General features: G+C 41.8%; 3 protein-coding genes across 3 annotated transcripts in view; 1 reads left to right on the top strand and 2 right to left on the bottom strand.

Annotated features, from left to right (window-relative positions):
- Window positions 1-571: 571 nt before the first annotated feature.
- On the bottom strand, window positions 572-4,762 carry vti1b (vesicle transport through interaction with t-SNAREs 1B). Its single transcript, XM_069661991.1, has 6 exons — window positions 4,552-4,762; window positions 4,379-4,437; window positions 3,344-3,541; window positions 2,821-2,994; window positions 2,506-2,567; window positions 572-2,025 (listed from the first exon to the last, which is right to left on the bottom strand). The coding sequence occupies exons 1-6, from the start codon at window positions 4,646-4,648 to the stop codon at window positions 1,932-1,934; spliced, it is 684 nt and encodes a 227-aa protein (XP_069518092.1). The 5' UTR covers window positions 4,649-4,762; the 3' UTR covers window positions 572-1,931.
- Window positions 4,763-5,732: 970 nt separating this feature from the next.
- rdh12 (retinol dehydrogenase 12) lies at window positions 5,733-12,507 on the top strand. Its single transcript, XM_069661269.1, has 7 exons — window positions 5,733-5,869; window positions 6,467-6,585; window positions 6,973-7,128; window positions 7,227-7,331; window positions 7,655-7,864; window positions 9,292-9,481; window positions 11,531-12,507. The coding sequence occupies exons 1-7, from the start codon at window positions 5,793-5,795 to the stop codon at window positions 11,631-11,633; spliced, it is 960 nt and encodes a 319-aa protein (XP_069517370.1). The 5' UTR covers window positions 5,733-5,792; the 3' UTR covers window positions 11,634-12,507.
- Window positions 12,508-14,018: 1,511 nt separating this feature from the next.
- zfyve26 (zinc finger, FYVE domain containing 26) overlaps window positions 14,019-21,145 on the bottom strand; it is a 34,132-nt gene continuing 27,005 nt past the window's right edge. Inside the window, exons 38-42 of the mRNA XM_069661659.1 lie at window positions 20,888-21,062; window positions 19,907-19,966; window positions 18,557-18,739; window positions 18,397-18,447; window positions 14,019-17,270 (exon numbers count right to left, since the gene is read on the bottom strand). Coding sequence (XP_069517760.1) covers window positions 17,049-17,270; window positions 18,397-18,447; window positions 18,557-18,739; window positions 19,907-19,966; window positions 20,888-21,062 — 691 coding nt within the window. The 3' untranslated portion in view covers window positions 14,019-17,048. The remainder of the gene's footprint in view (window positions 17,271-18,396; window positions 18,448-18,556; window positions 18,740-19,906; window positions 19,967-20,887; window positions 21,063-21,145) is intronic.

The raw sequence follows: 21,145 nt of genomic DNA, 5'->3' as shown, positions 1-21,145 counted from the left end.
AACACTCATTTTTCTCACACTGGTGCTCTGTGCAGGCCCTCATACAGCCTCTGCCTGGAACGACTCAGTCAGCTCTGTCCCTTTAAGAAACCCCGCCCCTACAAGTCCACTTTCTTCTGATTGGCCAGTGTCAGTACCCATCCGTCCCGGCTGCCCGATCCGTTCTGCGCATTCGTCGCACACACAGAGTTGTGTCATTGCGCTGGCTGTCAAATTAGCTAGTTTTACCAAATTAGCTAATTAGTATGTATGATACAGAGTTCTTTTAACAATCATAAAACAGGCAGCCATGCAACCTTTCGGTGCTTTTATGTTGGCTAATAACGGCCACGTACTGTTATTTGTATTGCAGTGTAGAGTATTTGTCTAATATTGTGCTGTTTGTAAAAAAAATAATTGCTGCCGTCAAACGTTCACACGTGAGGTACAAATCGGGCAGGAATAAGTGTGAGCATGCGCAGAACGGATCGGGCAGCCGGGACGGATGAGGTTCTGATAGCCAGCTCTCCCAAGCCTGGGGATTACTCCAACATACTTTTACCTACAGATTTTAAACTTCACCCACGTTTAGTCTGGACATCCAACATTGTAACATTATATATGTGTGTCTTAAAATGTGAAACAGAATAATATCCCCTCTTTAAGGCTTTTCTATTATCAGAAATGCTTTCATAATAATTGTAATTGATTAATAAGTTCAATATATAACAAAACATTATTCACATGCAATAATGTAACATAAGTACATTTACTGCTTTCTACCAGTGAAAAAAGCAGTGTTATTTAATTTCGTTTTTCAGGCAATGTGACGAGAATGTTTCAGTCGAATGCCCACTCTCCACCTGAGCCACACAGGCAGGTCAACAAACATGTTTGTGTACTTGGCATCACACCAGGAGTGCGTGATATCTAAGTGAGGAAAAACAGTGCAACAGATGTGCCACTTCAAGAACACAGCAGTAAAAATAACCTTATCGCCTATTAGTTGAGAATTAATTCCATAGTAACAGATGCTGTTTGCGCAGCACTAACCTGGCCTGGACGGGAGCTTCAGCCTGTAACACATTCTGGTGACGTCAGCTCCACAGCGGATGTTTTTCTTGAACTTCAGCCCAGAGAATTTAAGATACGATGCAAACTGAGGTCAAAGATTAGATTTAATGGAGGCGGTCAAATAAGGAATAATTCAACCTATTTCAAACAGAGACGTTTGTATAATACAGTGATTTGACAACATTTATAACTGTTAAGAACATTGCAATTAGTAAGAATTTTCACATTCACGCCTCTGAAGAATTTGGCCTCAGGCTTCAGAATTGTAAAACAAGCTAAATATAACCATTTGGCATTGGACACATCACAACAGAAGTGATTCCAATGGTGCCTTTTTATCCTAAACCGTAAAGTACAATTAAGATGATTGCATTGTATCATTGTTATTAGAAGTAAAAAATAAAGTATCCCAATCTGAGAATCTTTAAACCTCTGAGAACTGCTGCGGCAAAGTCAGATCAGTAACTTTTAAACTGTTACCAGAGAATCTTCGAACGTGGGAGGGAGTATGTCTTACTCAGACTTCGATAACCTCACAGAGGATCATCTCGGGGGGTTGGCAGCAGCCCTGCGGGGCGTCCTTGTCAGCAACAGTTTGATAAACAGTGCAAATTTAAGCTCACAGTCTGTCCATAAAAACAAAAGATTTGGTCCATTAACAGGTTCATCAATTTGTCATTCTTGTCATATGAACCGTGGACAGAATCCCCTTTCTGTAAAGGTTCACTTTAAGACGGAGCCGTCTCATTGTCCTCGTTTGCACTCACAGAAACAGCAGAACAGCATTATTGCTACTGGATGGTCAGTGGAGACAGATGTAGAGAGTCTTGGTGTGTGCTGGATCCAGATCTTAGACTGGTTCAGGTGGTACAGTCTGCTCATTTTCGGAAGAACTTCAGGTAAATCACGGCACCTAGAATGGCCAGCTCCATTAAAATGATGACAGCTAGCAGCAACTTGTTCGTCACCAGCCTGCAAGACAAAAGACAGGATGCTCCGACATTTGTTTCACAAGCATTTTAAGAGGACAAATATTGACTCAGAAAGATTTTAAGTACAGCCAGACTGCCAAGGGAAAACTGTTACCTGTGAAATGACAATTCAACACATTCTACCCTTATATATGTCCAGAAGAGCTGCAATTATTAGATGATTAATCCATTAGTCAATTGAAATCATACAGAAACTATTTTTGTTAGTCAAATAACTGATTAAGTTTCCTCGTTCCAGTTTCTCAGGTGATTCTTTACTTTGTCCTATAGGACAGCATATTGATGTCTTTTGGGATTTTGCATAAGTTAGAAATAATTCACCAAGTTCATGTTTAAGTGAAATAAATGTCCTTTATTTCACAAGCTACTGAGTCAACGGGACCTCATATTCAGTAAATGCAAACCCAAGAGGAGACTAAAGATCAATTAAAAGTATGATTTCTTCAGGGGCAGCACTCACCGCCTGGCCATGGCACGAAGAATTTTTCTAGTTCGACTGAGGTTCTCTCCGGTATTCACCAACTAGAAAACAAACAAAAGGCAGAAACAGAAAAATATTAACAAAATAATGGTCTGATGACGTTTGTATTACTCTCAGTATGGACGTAATCTAGCTCATTTAAATCCTATTGACCCAAATCTGAGCTGTACTGCCTGTTTGCCCCCTGAACTACTTCTACTCAAGTGACTAAAATATCAAACTCACAGTGTAAACAAACTAATGCAGCATTATAATCTCAATCGTACAGAGGCACAAGAACAATTCACAGCTCACTCTGTTTCTGGTGCGGTCCAGCTGCTCCCTCTGCTCCCCCAGCTCCTCGATGATGTCTGTGCCGATCTGCTCCGTCTCATTGGCGATGCGTTGACTTCGTTCGATGCTCTGGCTGGCGTTGGTCAGAGCCTCTGTGCCCTGCAGCAGCAAGGCTCTCTGGGACTGCTGGTGTGTCTGCATAGGTGGGCAGAAATTACACTTAATGTCCCAGAGATTGTTTTTGGGGAAAAAAGCAGAAATGGGACATCTTTCTGGCAATGAAAGTTGACATTTTCCACTGATGTATTAGATTTCTGAAACATTTCCTGCTTTTACATTTTCCTATAATTGCACTTAAAATGTCTTTAAAACATTCCCTAAAAAAAGAACCAGAGTTACACCAGATTAACCCTAAAGCTGCCCCTGTCATAACTAGGGGTATGCATTCTTTATTACATGTGGCAATCAACCACAAAGGCATGTAAGGGTCTTGGTCTCTGTAACAGCATTTATAACTTATTAGAGTTCATAACCCCACACTCACACTTTGTTGATTCTGTGATGAATAGATGCCCTGATGACTTCCTCCCACCGGCTGGGAAGAAGAACCAAAGCCTGGAGCAGAGACTTTCATGTCTCTCTGGAGCTTGCCCAGATCTCTGTGGTACATGCGCAGCTTTGTGCTCATGGCGTTTCTGTGGGTGGAAGGGGCAGCACGCAGCTCCTCTTCCATTCCTTGTAACTGGAGACAGATAAGAAAACTGGAGATAAGTGATTCCAGAGAATAAGGAGAGATGCTTCTCTGTTAAGTATCACTATCACACGTAAATCTTAATTTCCAAAGAGGTGAATGGGAAGGGCAAGACGCAGAGGTGATCATCAGTTCATCTTTTTTTAAATCCCTCGATACCAAAGGTAGAACAGGGCATTTTAACCAGTTTCTCACTAGTTTCAATTCATTTACAATACACGTTACATTATACTCCACTACATTTAAGAAGAAATATTCACCACATTTCACATAATCACATTAAGATACAGGCCGAAGGCAACATAGACAGATAATTAATGGATCCACCTCATCAATTTTATAATATTTTCTTCTCGCTTCTGAAACTGTTACAAATAGGTGTTGATTCAATTTTATGAATACTGAATGCAATTGAACAACACAACAGCCTCCAAAATTATATTTTGCCATTTAAAAACCCTGTTTACTGTAACATTAATCATGCAGTTAGGATGTATTGATGTGTATTTAACTGCATTAGTATGTAACTCAGGCAATTAACTGCCCGTTTTAACTTCCCATTTTACTAAAGCACGTTAGTCTCGATACTAATGCAGATACTGTATAAAAGTAGTACTTTTACTGAGGCAATAAATGTATGAATGCAGGACTTAAACTTGAACCTCACTCCAAACTATTTAAAACGAAACTGTTAATCTCGAAGACTATGTACTGTGGTTTCTTAACAAACGCAGGGCAATGTTAGCATAAAGTCTATTCTGTTAAATAGCATAAACAGCTGTGTAGCTAGCAGATATCATTTCCTTAACATAAAGGAGATCAGCTCACCACTTCCTCCGCCTCCCCCTGCCTCTCATCGAAGCTTCTCACCAACCTCTTCCTCTCCTCTGCGGATACAACACAAGTTCATGTTTCACAGCACAGAAAACACCATCGGCAGTGTTATTCACAGACTTACCTAACGCTAACATAAGCCGTTAAAACAAATAGCAACTGTTTACCTCCGTGACATTTCAGAGCTCTCTCTGGCATTAGCTTTAGCTCATCATAGAGCGATTTGTAGATTTCGTGCAACTTCTCGAATTCCTCCGACGACATTTTCGCCTTTTCTTCAGAAAATACTTTGTGTTTTGCTGTAAAATAGTTATTAAAGCCACAGCTGTAAGTTAATCTAGTTGTTTTGCTTTGGCGATAATCAGATCCCCGGGACTTTTCCGCATGATGGTCCTCGTGATGCAGTACCTGAAACTCCAGACCAAAAATCAGACACAAATATGTTTCAGGATATATTTTAGAACTATTATTTTAATAAAATATATGTTACATTACAGAAAGGGAATGGTCGTACGAAAATAATGCCAGATATTAGCTAAAACAATTTATAAATTACTGCGGTAACAATTTCGATCAGGCGCGAGGCAGACAGCTTTCACGGGGCCTTCTGGGAAATGAAGTTACGCTACGCAACTATTTTAAATGTCATTTTAAATTAATTATTGGTGAAAACTTCTTTACTATGTAAAACTTGTTCTATTTAATTTTGTTCATTCTTTTATATATTTGTGTCATTATTTACTCGCTATTGTTTTTCTTATTCTTTATAAGATTATAAATAATAATTTTCTTAGTAATAATAATAATAATAATAATGACAACAATAATGATGATTATTATTATTATGATTATTAGAAAACGTTTATTAATCAGTCAGGTAAACGGATTCCCTGAAAATATTTATACTTTTTCCACAGTAAAATAAATAAATAAATCATCTTAAATGTGAATTACTTTAAAATTACACTCCAACAATACATTTCTGTATCATATTAATTGTGTCCTGGTTGTTATTTTTCTACTTCTTAGTTGTTTTTATCGTTATATATTGTCCTACTTAGAAATATAGATATTCTTGTGATAATCACTCTGATGCATACAATTATTAATATCCAGTTTTCCTGCATAAGAAAATGTATAGATTTTCATGATTAAAAATACATACAAACAACAGGTTATAAGAAAAATACAATTAAAACATGAATTTTCGTAATCTTTTTGATAAAGAAACATGACAGGCCACCTTCGTTCTTCTCTAAGCAGAAAAACTACAATCCCATGATGCCGTTCGCGGTGTATCTTTCACCCTCACTACGCTCTGCACTCCTTTATGCTTTGACATCAGCTGTTCTGCCTACAGAGCAGTAGCATCCAGCTGGAAGACACAGAAAAGCGCACAATCCATGGTATGATGATGCTTGTAGTGATTGTCGCGGGCCTCGGAGTGGTGACGTTACTGGTGCTTTTATTTGCAACACATATAAGGTAAGCAGCATCTGATACATTCATTTATTCCCATATAAATGCAGTGTTTAACACATCACGGGTGGGTTGTTACTTGGCTGACAGGGCATTACATTGCACTGATGCAGTTATTACATTCAGGTGTATTTATGATATTATAAAAACATTCTGCTCATTTAAAGCAGCCGATCGTCATTTTGAGGGCTTTATCTGCATCGCCCATTGTTTCACACGACGCTGGCTGATTTTCCAAAGCAGAAAATCAATGATACAGAAATGATGGAGCTGTGGGAGTTTTTGCACAGAGATGAACCGGGAGTCCTCTATCTGAGCTGCTCGGGCCTATCAGGAGGCTGCGCGTGGGAGGAGTTATATCTGTATGCAATACTCGAACTGAGCTATTGGTCATGGGGCGGCCCTGCTCAGTGGCGTGGGTCGTACGACTTTACGCTCTGTGCTGTTCGATATCCAAGTTTCTATATGAATAATTAAGCCAGGCTGTCCATATGTCCAAAAATAATGAGGACAAAACTTCTGCTGACAGAAGAAGGGGCTACTAGTCATTCAAACAGAGCTGTCTGTTGTGGTATTAATCAGTGGCTGTTGTTTTATTAACAGAAAGTATGCAGCAGGAGGAGTGTGCATGTCGTCAGTTCTTCTGGAAGGAAAGACAGTCCTCATTACTGGAGCCAACACAGGGATTGGGAAGGAGACCGCCCTTGACCTGGCAATACGAGGTGACTTTTTTAAATTAAAGTACAAAGCACATGCCTCTTTTCACTCTTAAGTAGGCCTGCACGACAGGAAATATTTTCACTGGAAGGGTTAAGATGGAGTAGAATAGAGGTTTAAGGTTGCATAGCATTGAAATACTTAAGTACAAAAGTGCTTATGTGCCACTGTTCAGATCACAGAATATCATCTTTAATGTCGGCTAAAGATCTTAAACCTCAATGAGTAAAATTGGACTTTATGACCTTGCCGTGTTGACGCGGCACTGTTTGGTCTGAGGAGTGAAGGAGGATGAGGGCTAACAGAGAGAAGCTTCAATAAACGGCTTCAGTCTCCACGTCTTCAGCAGCTTCTGTCTCTAATTTAGCTGCTGTTTGTTTTTCACTCGACAGGGGCTCGGGTGATCATGGCGTGCAGAGATGTGGAAAAAGGAGAGGAAGCTGCGGCCAGTATACGAGCTGCATGTCCCAAAGCAGATGTGGAGGTTCGGGAGCTCGACCTGGCAGACACCTGCTCGATACGAGCCTTCGCACAGAAATTCCTGAGAGGTGGGCAGAGAGCTGCACAGGTCGCTCAGAGCCCTGCTGTGGTGTTGTCTCAAATGTATCACAGCTGACATGCTTCTGCTGTTTGCCTTCTTCTCCAGAAGTCAACCAGCTTCATATCCTCATCAACAACGCCGGGGTGATGATGTGCCCCTACACAAAAACTATAGATGGATTTGAGATGCATATCGGAGTCAATCATTTGGGTAAGACTGAGCTGAAATGTAGGCGGATCTCTGAATGAATCAAACAAGACTTCATACCTGATGGATTAACAGATTGATTCATCTCTCTCACATTTAGGGCATTAAAATTAATCCTAAACATCCAAAACAAGTAGTAAAAGTTACATTTACAAAGTACCTGTGTATGTGTATGAATTAGTCCTAAGGCAACATTGCTATTTATAAATACCAAATATTTTTTAAATCCATTTATATATGCAAAATCTGAAAATTCAGTCTGAAATCAGAGGTTTGCTTACATATTCTTAGTTGACAGAACTGTTTACCTTTGTGACTTCTGGCAGGTCACTTCCTGTTGACGTCCCTCCTGATCGGGCAGCTGAAGCGCAGCGCGCCGGCCCGGATCATCGTCGTCTCCTCTCTGGCACACAACTTCGGCTGGATCCGATTCCACGACCTTCACAGCCAGGGGAGCTACAACAGCGGGTTAGCGTACTGCCAGAGCAAACTGGCAAATGTGCTCTTTGCCAGAGAGCTGGCGCGTCGACTCAAAGGTAAACAAACACACAAAACACGGGAGAGTGGACAGATGATCTGCTCTGCTCAGGCAAACAGAGAGAGGATTAGTTATGCTCTATAGTTGTAGTGACTCCAACAACAACTCCTTTGAACCATAGTCTGTATACAAGAAGTGGACGAAGCCTCCAGGTCTGCAGGCCAATACAGAACATTATATAAAAGTATTGTTATAGTTGTGAGTATTATGAGAAATTGAGCCTACCTCTCAGAAATTCTCCTCGTTGAAGATAATTTGTTGAAGAATCGACAAACTCAAAGTTATGAATCAAGTCTCTTTACTAACATTTACATGCAGCATGGAGAGAAGTACAACAGTTCACTCAGTATATTCAGACTTATATACATGTTCAGCTTCCTAACCCCACGACCTCTCAGAGTTTTTCCCTCATAAAACAGATGCACTGGTAAAAAAAGTTAACATTATCTGCATTAAGTTTCAGGTCTTCAGCACAGCTTTTTGTTGGAGACATTAATCAGTGCATGCTTAAGCCCATGGCGACATTGTGATTGACTAGTTGCTACCACAGCTACCTGAAAAATATATTGTAGAGCGTTCTGTTGTTCTACGAGAACATCGAACTGTTGGGACGAACATTTTGTTTAAAGCCTGTTTTTTGTTTTTTTAACAGTGAATTACAGATGCATCTTGCTGAACAAGCTAGTGCTAGCTTTAGCCAAACACATCCTCCTGTGCAGATCCACACTTTTGTCCAAAGATGACTCTTCATTTCTGGCTACAAAAAAACAAGATGGCAGCAGCCAAAATATCGGCTTCTAAAGGGAAGTCCATAATCCGCTGGGTGGAGTTATTTAAAAAATGTTTAGGTTAATGTCGGTGCTTAAAAAGCACATAGTATACAAACATTTTTTTGGTAACTCAGTTTTTATAAAAACAAAAACAGAGATTGTATATCTTCTTCTTTAGGCATTTTGTAAGTAAAAGTCTTGAGGAAGTCTTAAATTACACAGAAGAATAAATCTGTTTACCAAAAATATTAGAACAAAATTGAAAAGTAAACGAGAGAAGTATAAGGGCCCGATCAGACAGAGCGCGTTTAGCAGGCTGTAAAAATCCTTTAATCCGATTGGACAATGAGGAAAAACAGCCATGACGTCGGGCGCTTTTCTGCTTTTTCAACTCGAGGCGTTCAGAGCGTTTCCTCCAAAAAGCGAGCCGCACAGAGTGAAAAAATGCGAGGCGCTCTGCAACGCAAAATCAGCGCACAAAAAGCCTCTCATTGAAAACAATGACAAAAAAGGCGCCCCAGCTGCTAAAACACGTTCTGTCTGATCGGGCCCTAACACTTTTAACTTATCTGTTTCCAGAAAGCAGCCTGATGCTGCAGATTTGAAAGAGGTTGACACTTTGACCATAGTCACATATGTCTGTTTTTCCTCACAGGTACCAATGTGACGGTGAACTCAGTCCACCCGGGGACGGTGAACTCAGACCTGACCAGACATTCAACTCTCATGACGATATTTTTCACCGTCTTCTCCATGTTTCTAAAAACACCACAAGAAGGAGCACAGACCAGCATCTACTGCGCGGTGGCGGAGGAACTACACTCGATCTCTGGGAAACACTTCAGGTAGGCGAGTTGTGTTCTCATGAAAAGGATGTTACGTAGAAGACATTTGATAACCTGCTCTCAACTCTCCTCATGAAAGAGTAATGTCTTATCCCTCAGTGTTCTTGTGAAAAACCACACATCCCACAGGCTTCAGTGTTACCATGGAGATGCTGCCTGCTTCATAACTTTGTAAAAAGCCCAAAGGAGTTACGTTTGTCTCTTTGCATCTACATCAGTGGCACCAACACGGTTTTACCATCAGACAGTTTGTAGTTTTTAAAATATTATTCTATCATGCTCTAAAACCTTTGAAGATGACAGGTAGATAGAGGAAATGTGTCCCACTGTTTTGATAAGCAAGTCCTAACAATTCATTGTAAGTAAGTACGTTTGAGCGGAGGGGTCAGATAGTTGTTCTTCATGTGTTAAACTCCAGACATTCCTCAGACGTGGCCTTGACCTTTGATATTTAACCAACAAACTGTGATCAGTTCATCCTTTAGTCAAAGTGGACGTTTATAGGAATCCTCTCCAGGTGTTCTTTATAAACCGATCAGCCATAACATTATGACCACTGACAGGTCGAGTGGATTCATCATCTCGTTATCATGGCTCCCGTCACAGGGTGGGATATGTGAGGCAGCAAGTGAACATTTTGTCCTTGAAGATGAAAGCCGGAAAAGCAGGAAGAATGGGCAAGTGTACGGATGTGAGCGTCTTTGACAAGGGCCAAATTGCGATGGCTAGGCGACTGAGTCAGAGCATCTCCTAAACTGCAGCTCTTGTGGGGTGTTCCCGGTCTGCAGAGGTCAGGACCGAACAAACGTGGTCCAAGGAAGGACAACAGGAGAACCTATGGGAAGAAGACAAGCCGGTGGAGGCAGTGTGATGCTTTGGGCAATGTTCTGCTGAAACCTTGGGTCCTGCTGTTCATGTGGATGTTACTTTGACACGTACCACCTACCTGAACATTGTTGCAGACCAAGCACACCCCTTCATGGAAACAGTATTCCCTAATGGCAGTGGCCTCTTTCAGCAGGATCGTGCGCCTGCCACACTGCAGACATGGTTCGGGAATGGTTTGAGGAACACGATAACGAGTTCAAGGTCTTGATTTGGCCTCCAAATTCCCCAGATCTGTGGAATGTGCTGGACAAACAAGTCTAATCCATGGAGGAACCACCTCGCAACTTACAGGACTTAAAGGATCCGCTGTGAGGAACCTTGGTTTGTGTCATATTTAGCGCCCCCTGTGGACAAAGCTGTACCTCTTACCTCTTTGCTGATTTTGTCCTGTACATGCTTAAGTGGTGGTTTTACCAAAACATCTCATCCTGCTTTCTTTAACAGTCAGATGCATCACTCACTTTCAATGTTTGCCCTGGAAAATGTAGAAAAAGGCAGCGTGCAGTTAATCGCTTCGTCTGACACCTGCCACCAGCAGTTTTAAGCATATAATAACTGTATAGACATAATCAATCTGATGGTCTGGTTTCCTTTTGTAGGTCATTTATAGTTATAAGATTTAATTTCAGTCTGTTTCATAACCAGCAAAAAACTCTTTAAAGCTTTAAAGGATCTGCTGCTAACGTCTTGGTGCCAGATACCTCAGCACACCTTCAGAGGTCTAGTGGAGTCCATGCTGCGGCGGGTCAGGGCTTTGTTGGGAGCTACATAATATCAGCCAGGTGGTCATAATGTTATGGCTGATCGGTGTGTATCAGAGGGGAATGATGGCCAGAAAAGTGTTTTTATTTGGGACATTATGACTTCACAGTGCAGCAGACCTTTGAACCTTTTGGGTAAATAACGTTATTTCATCCCGTCAGACATTTGTGTAAAGCTGAACAGGTTTCTTTAAGAGCTCAAACCTTAAAAAACACTCCTCGTTTCTACCCGGGTCTGCCCTTCCCAAAGTGTTAGGTGGCAGATCAAATTAATGACGGTACTAACATTATCATCGTGCACAAGGTCAAATTAAAAAGGGAACACAGCACCCAGAGCGATGACTCACTCACCCCATCATCACCTCTTATGTAATAATCATTCCCCCTCCTTTCATTACAGCGACTGCGCCCCTGCCTTCGTAGCCCCACAGGGGAGAAGTGAGGAGACAGCGAGGAGACTGTGGGACGTCAGCTGTGAGCTCCTGGGTATCGAGTGGGACTGATTCAACTTTTAACCTCCATCGTTCTCAGATCTCAAAGGAGTCCTTATTCTTTCTCTTATCATTCATTTCACTATGGTTGCCATGTTCTGTATTTTGGACGTTTCTTACATAAATAAGCAGTCAGGTAATTCTGTAAGAGGTACTATAATGTGAAGTTGCTTTTTTGTGTGATAATAATGCAGTAGTTACATGATAATAACTTGAGTATTTTGGGTGCCGAACAGCAGCTCTTCAAACCAAAGGCACTCAACTGTATTATGGTGTAAACACAAATGACTTTTTGACTCTATATTTTTGTGACACAATGTGAATACAGTGTAGGCAAAAAAGCAACTTGATGTATTGTAATGCTGTAGGATACTGTGAAGGGTCCAGTCAGGGTAAATGACCAGCATCTTTATCGGATATCGTGTTTTGATTTCTCCTGAATTTGCAGCTAAATTGCTCGACTTTTGTGCCAGCGTTTCTAAACAACTGCAGGGGTTCTTACAGCGTTTCCAGGTCGAGAAGGAAATTAGTAAACTCTCGGAGATCAGCGTCAGTCTGAGCCATAATTACTGCTTAAACTGCATAAATGTATTTTGTGATAATTTTAGTCGATTTAGATTATAAGAAGACTTTTCTATTTATCCATATCAGAGTTCACCACCTTACTGAAATATTTGTAAAGGGTTTTTTTTCACCTCGTGGAGGAGCCACAGTTTGACATCTCAAAGGATCTCCATACTCGTGTGTCCCGCTCAGCATTTACATGAAGGTTGCCAAGAGTTTACATTCTGTGTTTTATACAAGTGAAACATGCCTTTTACTACACTTACATTCATGTTAAGAGTTGAATGTTTACATTTGATGTAAATAAACTGAAATATTACTATAAAAAGGTGCTCGCATCAACTTTTGGAAATTCTCTCTTTATAAAGAGCAAAGTAAGAGCTGGACAGAAAACAAAGAAATGTGTCATTTAGGCCATGAAATGTTGGATAAGGTTGAATCACTGCACAGAAGATATAATCAGATGTGTTCACAGTGATATGGTGCAAGTTTCATTCTCTTTGGCGACACCTGTGGCGATAAACGGTTATTGCGGGAGCACGCTTCCCAGATATCCAGACAGTGCTGCATGTGTGACGTCCACGGTTGGCTCCGGTTGTTACTCTTGATTTTCCTGGCTGACGGTCGCTTTCCTTTTCAGACTGTTTGCTTCATCTGAGCGTCGAGTTTGTTTCTTCTTCTTTGGATTTTCACTTCTTGTTGAAGTTGTATCTGTAGTCATCCATCTTTTCTTTGTTTGTTCAGCCATAGTAGATTACTGTTTACTCGCAACACTTGCAAAGAGCAGAAAAGCAGCGCTTAGCTCCGCCTACCCTCTCTGGCAGACCAACCACTGCTGGCTGATGGAAAACGCATCACTAACTGGGCGCTGCTTGGTGTGAACACCCAGTCCATAATAATACTATATACTGCAAATGCAAAGGCTTTCATCAGTGGGCCACAGGCTCAATCACCATTGTGTTACCTCATTCAGCGATAGATAGAGACTTAACAGACATTTATTTAAATGAAATTCTTCTTTGCTAAGTTTGAAAATTGATATCAATTTTATGTGTGTATGCTAAACAGGAAGCTAAGGAGAAGAAGATCTTCACATGGTTTAATGTTTTCAGCATTGTATTTTACCCAAGGTCAATGTTCAATGTCTGCATAACTAATAATAATAATTAGAACTTATATAGTGTCAAGAAACCAAGGTCGTTCAAACAAACAAAAACAGATAAACACAAGTACAAGGAAAGAAAACAAAGTGAGTGTAACGGTTGTTATTGATAGATTTTTTAAATGATTAAATGGTTGTTGCGTTGCGGATCTCAATAGGGAGAGAGTTCCAGAGGGTGGGGGCTGCCACACTGAAGCCTCTCTCCCCAAAAGTCCGCAGGCAGGTGTGGGGAGCGGTGAGCAGCCCCGTGTCTGGAGTCTGAGGACCCCAGATTCCAGGACGGGGTATAGGCTTTCAGAAAGGTGCTGTGGGGACCAGGGCATGGAGGAATTTGTAGGTGAGAAGGAGCATGTTATGGGAGATGTGGGGCCTGACCTGAAGCCAGTGAAGGTGGATGAGGGTGGGGGTGATGTGTTGCCTCTGTGCGGGTCAGAACCCGGGATGCACAGTTCTGCACATACTGGAGCATGTCCAGGGATTTGCTGGGTATCCCGGACAGGACTCCCTTGCATTGCATTACCCGAGTTAATGTGTGGAAATCACCAACCCACAGCATACTAATGTTTCCCTTTCCACTCTTTATGCTAAGCTTAGTTAGCCGGCTGGTGGCTAAAGCTTCTAGCATACAGACGTGTCACAGTCCTGTCAAGCAACCACATTGAACCACACTGTTTTATGTGACACATTTTATTTTACAGGGGATGGAGAAATTAGTTACATTTCAAAACCACAAGTCTGCATCATTAGAGCAGTTATTGTTTTACTTTTTTTTAACAAAAGAAGTTCATTTTTCTAAGTCACAAGTATAAAGTGCGGCAGTGATGAGACAACAGTCCAAGTTAAGGAGGGTTAGAGTGCAAGAATGTCGTACACGTGCGTCTCAAAAGTCTTCTCTGGTCAATCAACACTTTCTATCACAGGAGGATTCGTCAGTCCCGGTCTTCAGACGAGGTCAGCAGAGGGAAGCGAGACAAAGCCACAACACAGCACCTCCTCCTAAGAGGACGTTTCAGAGCAACTCTGACAACATGGTACCGACAAGGATACTCAAAGGCAGCTTTAGCAACAGCTTAGTGATTGTCATGTAAATGAACTACAACATGTTTTATGGTAACAATGGTTTGTGAAAAAGTTGGCAAAACAAATGACATCAAAAGAAAAAGTTAAATCCCTTTTTTTTTTTTTACATTATTGATCATCTGTTTGACTTAATCATGACAGATTCACTTCACACATGTGGATCAAGTGTCCAATGAAACCAAAGTCCAAAACATGATTTAAGGATTATTCTGCTCATTACAAACGTGGGCCCTATTTTTTTGTGGCCCTTATGACTAATGGGTACTAAAAGTTTTGGAATTGCTTCAGCAGATTGCTTCAGCAGATTGCTTCAGCCAGCAGTTGTGAAACAGGCTGTAATGGCTGTTGTGTAATCCTTGCAGGCAAACGTGTCCAATCAAAGTTTGTCTGCTTAAAGTTCTTGTTGTTTCCACTGACAGGCTCAGATTGTTATTCCAAGTGTCTGACAACATTACAGAAAGGATCCCTGCAGAGAGAGACCTTTTTGTTGAAGAGGAAGATGCTTTTTTGGGGGCGTCAGTTTAGCTCAGCTGTTAAATCAGCGTCCCACGTACGGAGGCTGCAACCATCGGTGCGGCGGCCCCAGGCTCGACTCCCGCCCTCGGCCCCCGTCCCCCGTGTCATCCCCCATTCTCTCTTCCCGTTTCCAACACTATCCACTGTCCTCTCTATAAATAAAGGCATAACAGGCCCAAGAAATAATCTTTGAAAAGATGCTTTTTTTGGAAACAAGAAACAGCAATAACATCGCTCCCTTCAGCCACCAGACTCCATTGACAAAAAGGGTAATTTTACCTATCAGAACATGGGAGTTAATCGTCTATCCCAGCATCCTTTGGATTATTTTTCTTTTGTTATTGTGTGTTACATTAATATTTTGTACAAACCACAGACAGTATAAAAAGATGGCCGACATGACAGATCCCTATAAGTGATGCCAAACCCTCTCTATCGCCCCCTGCTGACTGGCTGCAGTATAGCTCATAAAGCCCGCCTCCTCCATGTTAACAGATGGGACATGAGTCAAACTATAAAATCAAAATACACGTCAAATACATTTTTCTCAAACATGGTTTCCGTCATTATAGTTAGTTCTTATCATGCTGATTTACGTCCAAGTTTTTCTGACAAGTTTACTTTATAGTTAGTTATTTGATGCTATAAAAAGGGGGTGTGGCCTCATGATTGACAGCTCTGTTCACAAATGGGGCTCCTGCAGCGTTCTGTTCCCGAGTAGCAGAGTAGAGGAGGAACGGCGAGAGGAGACGTAACTAACACTGACACTACAGTCATTGAACTTTCCATCAGCGTGAATATCTGCTTCAGACCGACACAAGAAGCTGTTCTGCTGTTAAAGACGCCGACGTGCCGGATCCTTGCCGTTTGTTTGTTCGGTAAGTTAAGTGTGCGTTTTGGTTAGCGGAAGTGGCTGCGGCGGCTCTGGCTCCAAATAACGTCACCTGCGCAAGATGGCAGCGCCCGTCACGGCAACTCCTGTGTTGTAGAAGGTAAAATGACTGTTTTTGTCAGAGGAGTCTGGTGGCTCTTAAGAGAAGATGTATTTTCTGTTTCTGGTTAAAAAGAAGCATCCTACTCATTAACAAACAGGTCTTATTCTTCTCTGTAATGTTGTCAGACACTTGGAATAACAATCTGAGCCTGTCAGTGGCAGAAACAAGAACTTGCAGCCTGTTTTGCAACTGCTGGTTGAAGCAATTCCAGAACTTTTTTAGTGCCTTTAGTCGGTTAGATGCTCAAATATGTTAACATAACACCCAGGTTTAAAAATACTGGAATTAGCCTTTAAAATTGACACTCGACCAAAACAGGAGACACAAGATGAGACATTAAAAACAATAAATCCAGAGTCAAATGTGGTCTATGACATGATCTAAAAGTGGGTCCCTTTCTGTATCCAACCGTAAACTTCTTAAACTTAAATGCCCTTAAATATTTTTATCTGTTTATCTTTAGTTTACTTCCCTTACAGAAAGGGAACATACCCAGAAAGCCGGCCTTAGAATGTGCATACAACACCCACAGCTTCATCAGGGTCTCATAAGTGTTATTAACACACACACACATGCACGCACACGCGCCGCACAGACACACATTAAAGACACCAAAATGAACACAAAAAGCCACATTTGTCAGAACACTTTCAGTCAGTTGAACATGTTTTCCCTTTTGGCTGAGGTAGGAGAGAACTCTTAGTGAAACACTGATTGACCGATATGCTCGTATTGTGTAAGAACGACTGTACCTGTTTGCATTGCAGTCAGGAACTTCGTTGTGTAATAGCTGTTGTTCTGTTCCCTCTCACATACTGTACAGACGAGATAATAGCAGAATATTTCCAGAGGGGAGATAAAGCACGGCGGTGATTCATCAGTTTTACAGAGGAAGGCCGCACAAACACGAACAGAAAGAGATCATCAGGGTTTCTAGATGTTTCCATGTTTCCTGCCTCATGTTATAATAATCTGCAGCTGTCTGTAACAAGTGCAACAGCTGCTGAGCTCGTGTTAGAAACCCTGGATCGTCTCATTCGCAGCTCATCTGTTTTGAAGTGCAGTGTGTGTGTGTCTCTTATCCCTTGTTAAGCCGACTGACTGCACCTTTTACCTGGCATTGGATCGGCCCTGACGCTGCTGAGACGACTGAGACGACTTGTTGTGGTGTTCGGAGAGCCACTGGTGACAGATATTCTGCATCACTGAGTCCTGCGCTCCCTCGGCGGCCTGAAGGACGTCCTGGACCAGTGGGCCCGCCCGGCTCGACTCCAGCTTCACCGCCAGCAGGTACGCAGGTCGCAGTTTGCTGCAGAGCAGGTAGGCTTTGATCTGCAGACAGAGGGAGGAAGTGGTTAGAATTAAACCATCAGTTATTGTTATTAAACTTCTTTACTGAGGGTCTTTAAAGAATACCTGCCGTTGTAGTGCTGCGTTGTAGTGAAGATGTTCTGGCCATGTGCTTACATGGGATATGATCTTTTTAATGTTTTTCTTTGCTTACATGCACCCCTGTATTTATTTAAAACAGCCATGTAACATGCACAAAAAGTGATGAATGCATCACGTCTTTCTCAAGGATCTGCAGCAACCTCGTTCTAGCACTTGTCTAATCAGCTCCCCCAAGACGAATATTTAATGCAGCGTTCCTGCACCATTTTTAAAATCAAATCCAGTGCTTTTTAAAACCTTTTCAAGACCTCAACAAATATATTTCTACCTCCATGTTCCCTAACTAGAAGGTCTTTCAGCATAAATTGAACCTTGCGTTGTTTCTTGCTAGCGCCAACCACCTCTAAAACCTCTCTTCTTCCAACCATTTTTCGCTAAACCTGCATCTCGACATCTGAGCTCAACTGTATCTGGCCACACAACAAGACGATGTCACGCAGCCAGGCGTCGCTGTTTGTAGCTAGCCAACATAACGTAAGCACGTACAGCTTGCAGTGTGTCTGAGACATTACAACTTATATTGCTTCTATACTCTTTGTTACGGTACTGTTAAACCTCTCAGACCACTTTGTGACAATTTTTACGATTAGCCTTAAACGCACCATCTGCAAATGTAATACCTACAGCAAATTTATGGTCCATTTATGACCTTCACTGCCCTGATTTTTGTTTAAGACCTTTTAAGACTTTTAAGGACCTGCAGGAACCCTGTAGTGTCTGTTCAGAGCCGCACACATCTTTGTTAAGACAGAGGGCACGTGCAGAAAGGAAATAGCTTATATACAGCTGCACACACGTTTGTATACATGTACAGTAGTAAGAAGGAGAAATAGGAGCAAAGAGTGAAGGAAAACCTTCACAGGAAAAACTGCCGGCACTCAAAAGATGTGACCCGAGAACAGGTTAATTGCTATTTTTGTATCTTTTAAAAAAGGGCCTCAGGTGGGAAAAACTAAAGATAGGAGCAGGCAGAGAAAATGAAGAACAACAGGCAGCTTGACAGTACCTTGCTCTCTGTGCTCTTGGTCTCCAGAATGAGACTCTCCAGCTCCTTGGCCTAAATCAGACAGAGGACGGACAAGTCAGAGTCATGCTTTGTTATCACGATACACTGGAGTACTCAATACGGTCCATTCTTATTCTCTCCTCCCACTCATGTCACTCACATCAGCGGGTCCTTTATCTGCTATGGAGACGCAGCTGAGGATGAGGGCGTCGCAGTCGTTTTTGGTCGCCGTGCCCGATTCACCGACACATTTGAGCAGCTGCCGTACGGCTCCGTACTGCCTCTGTCGGACGAGCCTCTGCCCGGCGCGCACGTACACCGCCTGGGCCTCCAGCTGGAAGTCCTGAGGCGAGAAGAGAGAACACTGAAATATGATCACATTTGTTTGCCCTCTGAGGCAGAAGTGTGATTTTGGGCACGACAAACAGAATTCATTTATCTGTGTTACACTGTGGATCTTTAATGTGCCGTGTTTTTGTTGTGCTGTGTTACATTTTTTGTACTGTGAGCACAAATGAAATCTGAGGGGGGAATTTACTAAGAATGAATGTGCTCCGCTATCTGCTCCGCCTCAAGGTCAGATTCACAAAGCAGACTGCACCGATGATACTCAAATCCACAGATCGATGGTGAGCAGGGAGAGGAGGGGGCAGCTCTTTAACAGTTTACTGTAAAGTCCAGACTCGACAGGTGTTTACTAGTTTCACTCTTTAGTCTGTGGTGCAGCTTCATTTTTTAAACGAGCCTGTGATAGCAGCTTGTCAATGTAATAATCCCTGTGATGCATAACGGCTCCAGACCGTCTCTACCATAGACTGTATAAAAAGATGGACGACAGGACAGCTCCCTAAAAGTGACGCCAAAACATTTCGGGCGCCCCCTGCTGACTGGCTGCAGTATAGCTCATAAAGCCCGCCTCCTCCATGTTAACAGGTGGGACATGGGTCAAACTATAAAATCAAAATTCACGCCCGATAAATGTTTCTCAAACATGGTTTCTGTCATCATAGTTAGTTCTTATCATGCTGATTCACATCCAAGTGTTCATTTTTCTGATAAGTTTTTTTTTTATTAGTTATTTGATGCTGTCAAGATGATGATTGACAGCTCTGTTGACAAATTCGGCTCCTGCAGCCGATCAGTTCCGGGTGAGCAGAGCGGAGGACGATCCGCGAGTGGAAACGTAACTAAAAAATCACTACAGTCATTGAAGTTTCCGTACCTGTGAACGTTAACCTCAGACCAACACAGAGAAGCTGTTCTGCTGTCAAACACGCCGGTGTGCGGGATCCTTGCTGTTTTTTCGGTAAGTTAAGTTTGTGTTTGGGTTAGCGGAAGTGGCTACGGCCGCTTCACTCGCCGATCTCTACTGCGCAGACTCTGGCTCCGTATGACGTCACCATCGCAAGATGATGTTTTTGTTTTTGTTCGTCTGTTCGGCACCAATGTGTAAATGATATATGGGGACAAATGTAATATGTTGGCCGAGATCACCTCACGTACAACTTACCTGTATGACTCTGTATGCAATGCCAAAACCCTCCTCTATGTTTTTTCCTCCGAGCATCACCTGCGTTAAAACAAATCAAAGACACATTATTGATGTAATAATTCAAGATACAGAATTGTCTCTCTTTTCTTCAGATTGATAACAACAGCAGCTTTTGTAGCTCATCAAACTGCAGAAGGGGAATGTGAGCACTCTGAATCATACCCTTGCATCGTGCATCGGAAGGAGACATCTATATCTTTATATAATCTGAATTATACAGATTAATGTCGAGGCAACGGGGATACTTAGTGTTTGTTATTACTTTCTTAATGTTTATCTTGAATATAAAGGTATTAGTTTAATTAATACGTGCTGCACCAGCTCCAAAATATTCTTCTGAAACACGTTCAAGAAGGTTATTTTTGATTTGTAGGAAACATTTATGTCTTTAAGACCTCAGTAATGAGGTAAACATTACATTTCATTCATATGGCTGATGCTTTGGTCCAAAACAACTTCAATTAGTAATTACTTGTATTTATATATTATTTATTTATAGAGCAAAAGTGTCTATTTGTGCCTCACAGAACAGGATTAAAACAGCCGAAACAGTTCAGACAAAAATAGAAATAAAAACAAACACAAGGGACAAAAATAGGATGAAAACAAAACTGATTAAACCTAAAAACAAAGGCAATAAGTGACGAAGCACCTTAAGTTATAGCCGGGCTAAAAATAATATATTAAGATTTATTTTGAAAACAGAGGTGAGCTCCCTCAGATATCATTTCATAATTATTTCTCTTTCAAAAAAAAAAACACAGCAAAACTATTCGACGCTTCAAAGGGTTAAACTTTCTCATTTCACCCACGTCTATAATCCAGGGCTTTAACACCGTAAAAAGGAGCAGAATGCCAGTGGACCGTTTTACAAACTTAATCCCCCTAAAGAGCATTTCAGATTTATTAGTGCAGGAATAATCACTATGGTAACCTCACCTTGCAGGCAACCTCTACTTTCACAGGGCTTCCTCCAAACAGCGTAGGTGGTGAGCTGGAGCCCGAGGACTTGGAGGACGGGGTGCTGGTCTGCGGAGCCTTGGAGGAGCCGGCAGTCTCACAGCGGTGGAGGAAACGAGTCACCTCCAGCTGAAGCTCGATTGTGTTCATGTGCCTGATAGAAATACAGCAGAAGAGGTGCATAACAAAACAATAACACAAAACGGAGCTCAGGAATAAACACGCCAAGATGAAGGG

The sequence above is a fragment of the Semicossyphus pulcher genome, unplaced genomic scaffold, assembly GCF_022749685.1.
Source record: "Semicossyphus pulcher isolate SPU_LCO1_2020_fin unplaced genomic scaffold, fSemPul1.0.p SCAF_14, whole genome shotgun sequence".
NCBI classification, from domain to species: Eukaryota; Metazoa; Chordata; class Actinopteri; order Labriformes; family Labridae; genus Semicossyphus; species Semicossyphus pulcher.
Note: the sequence above shows the minus strand (reverse complement) of the source record. Positions and strands in the feature narration are given on the sequence as shown.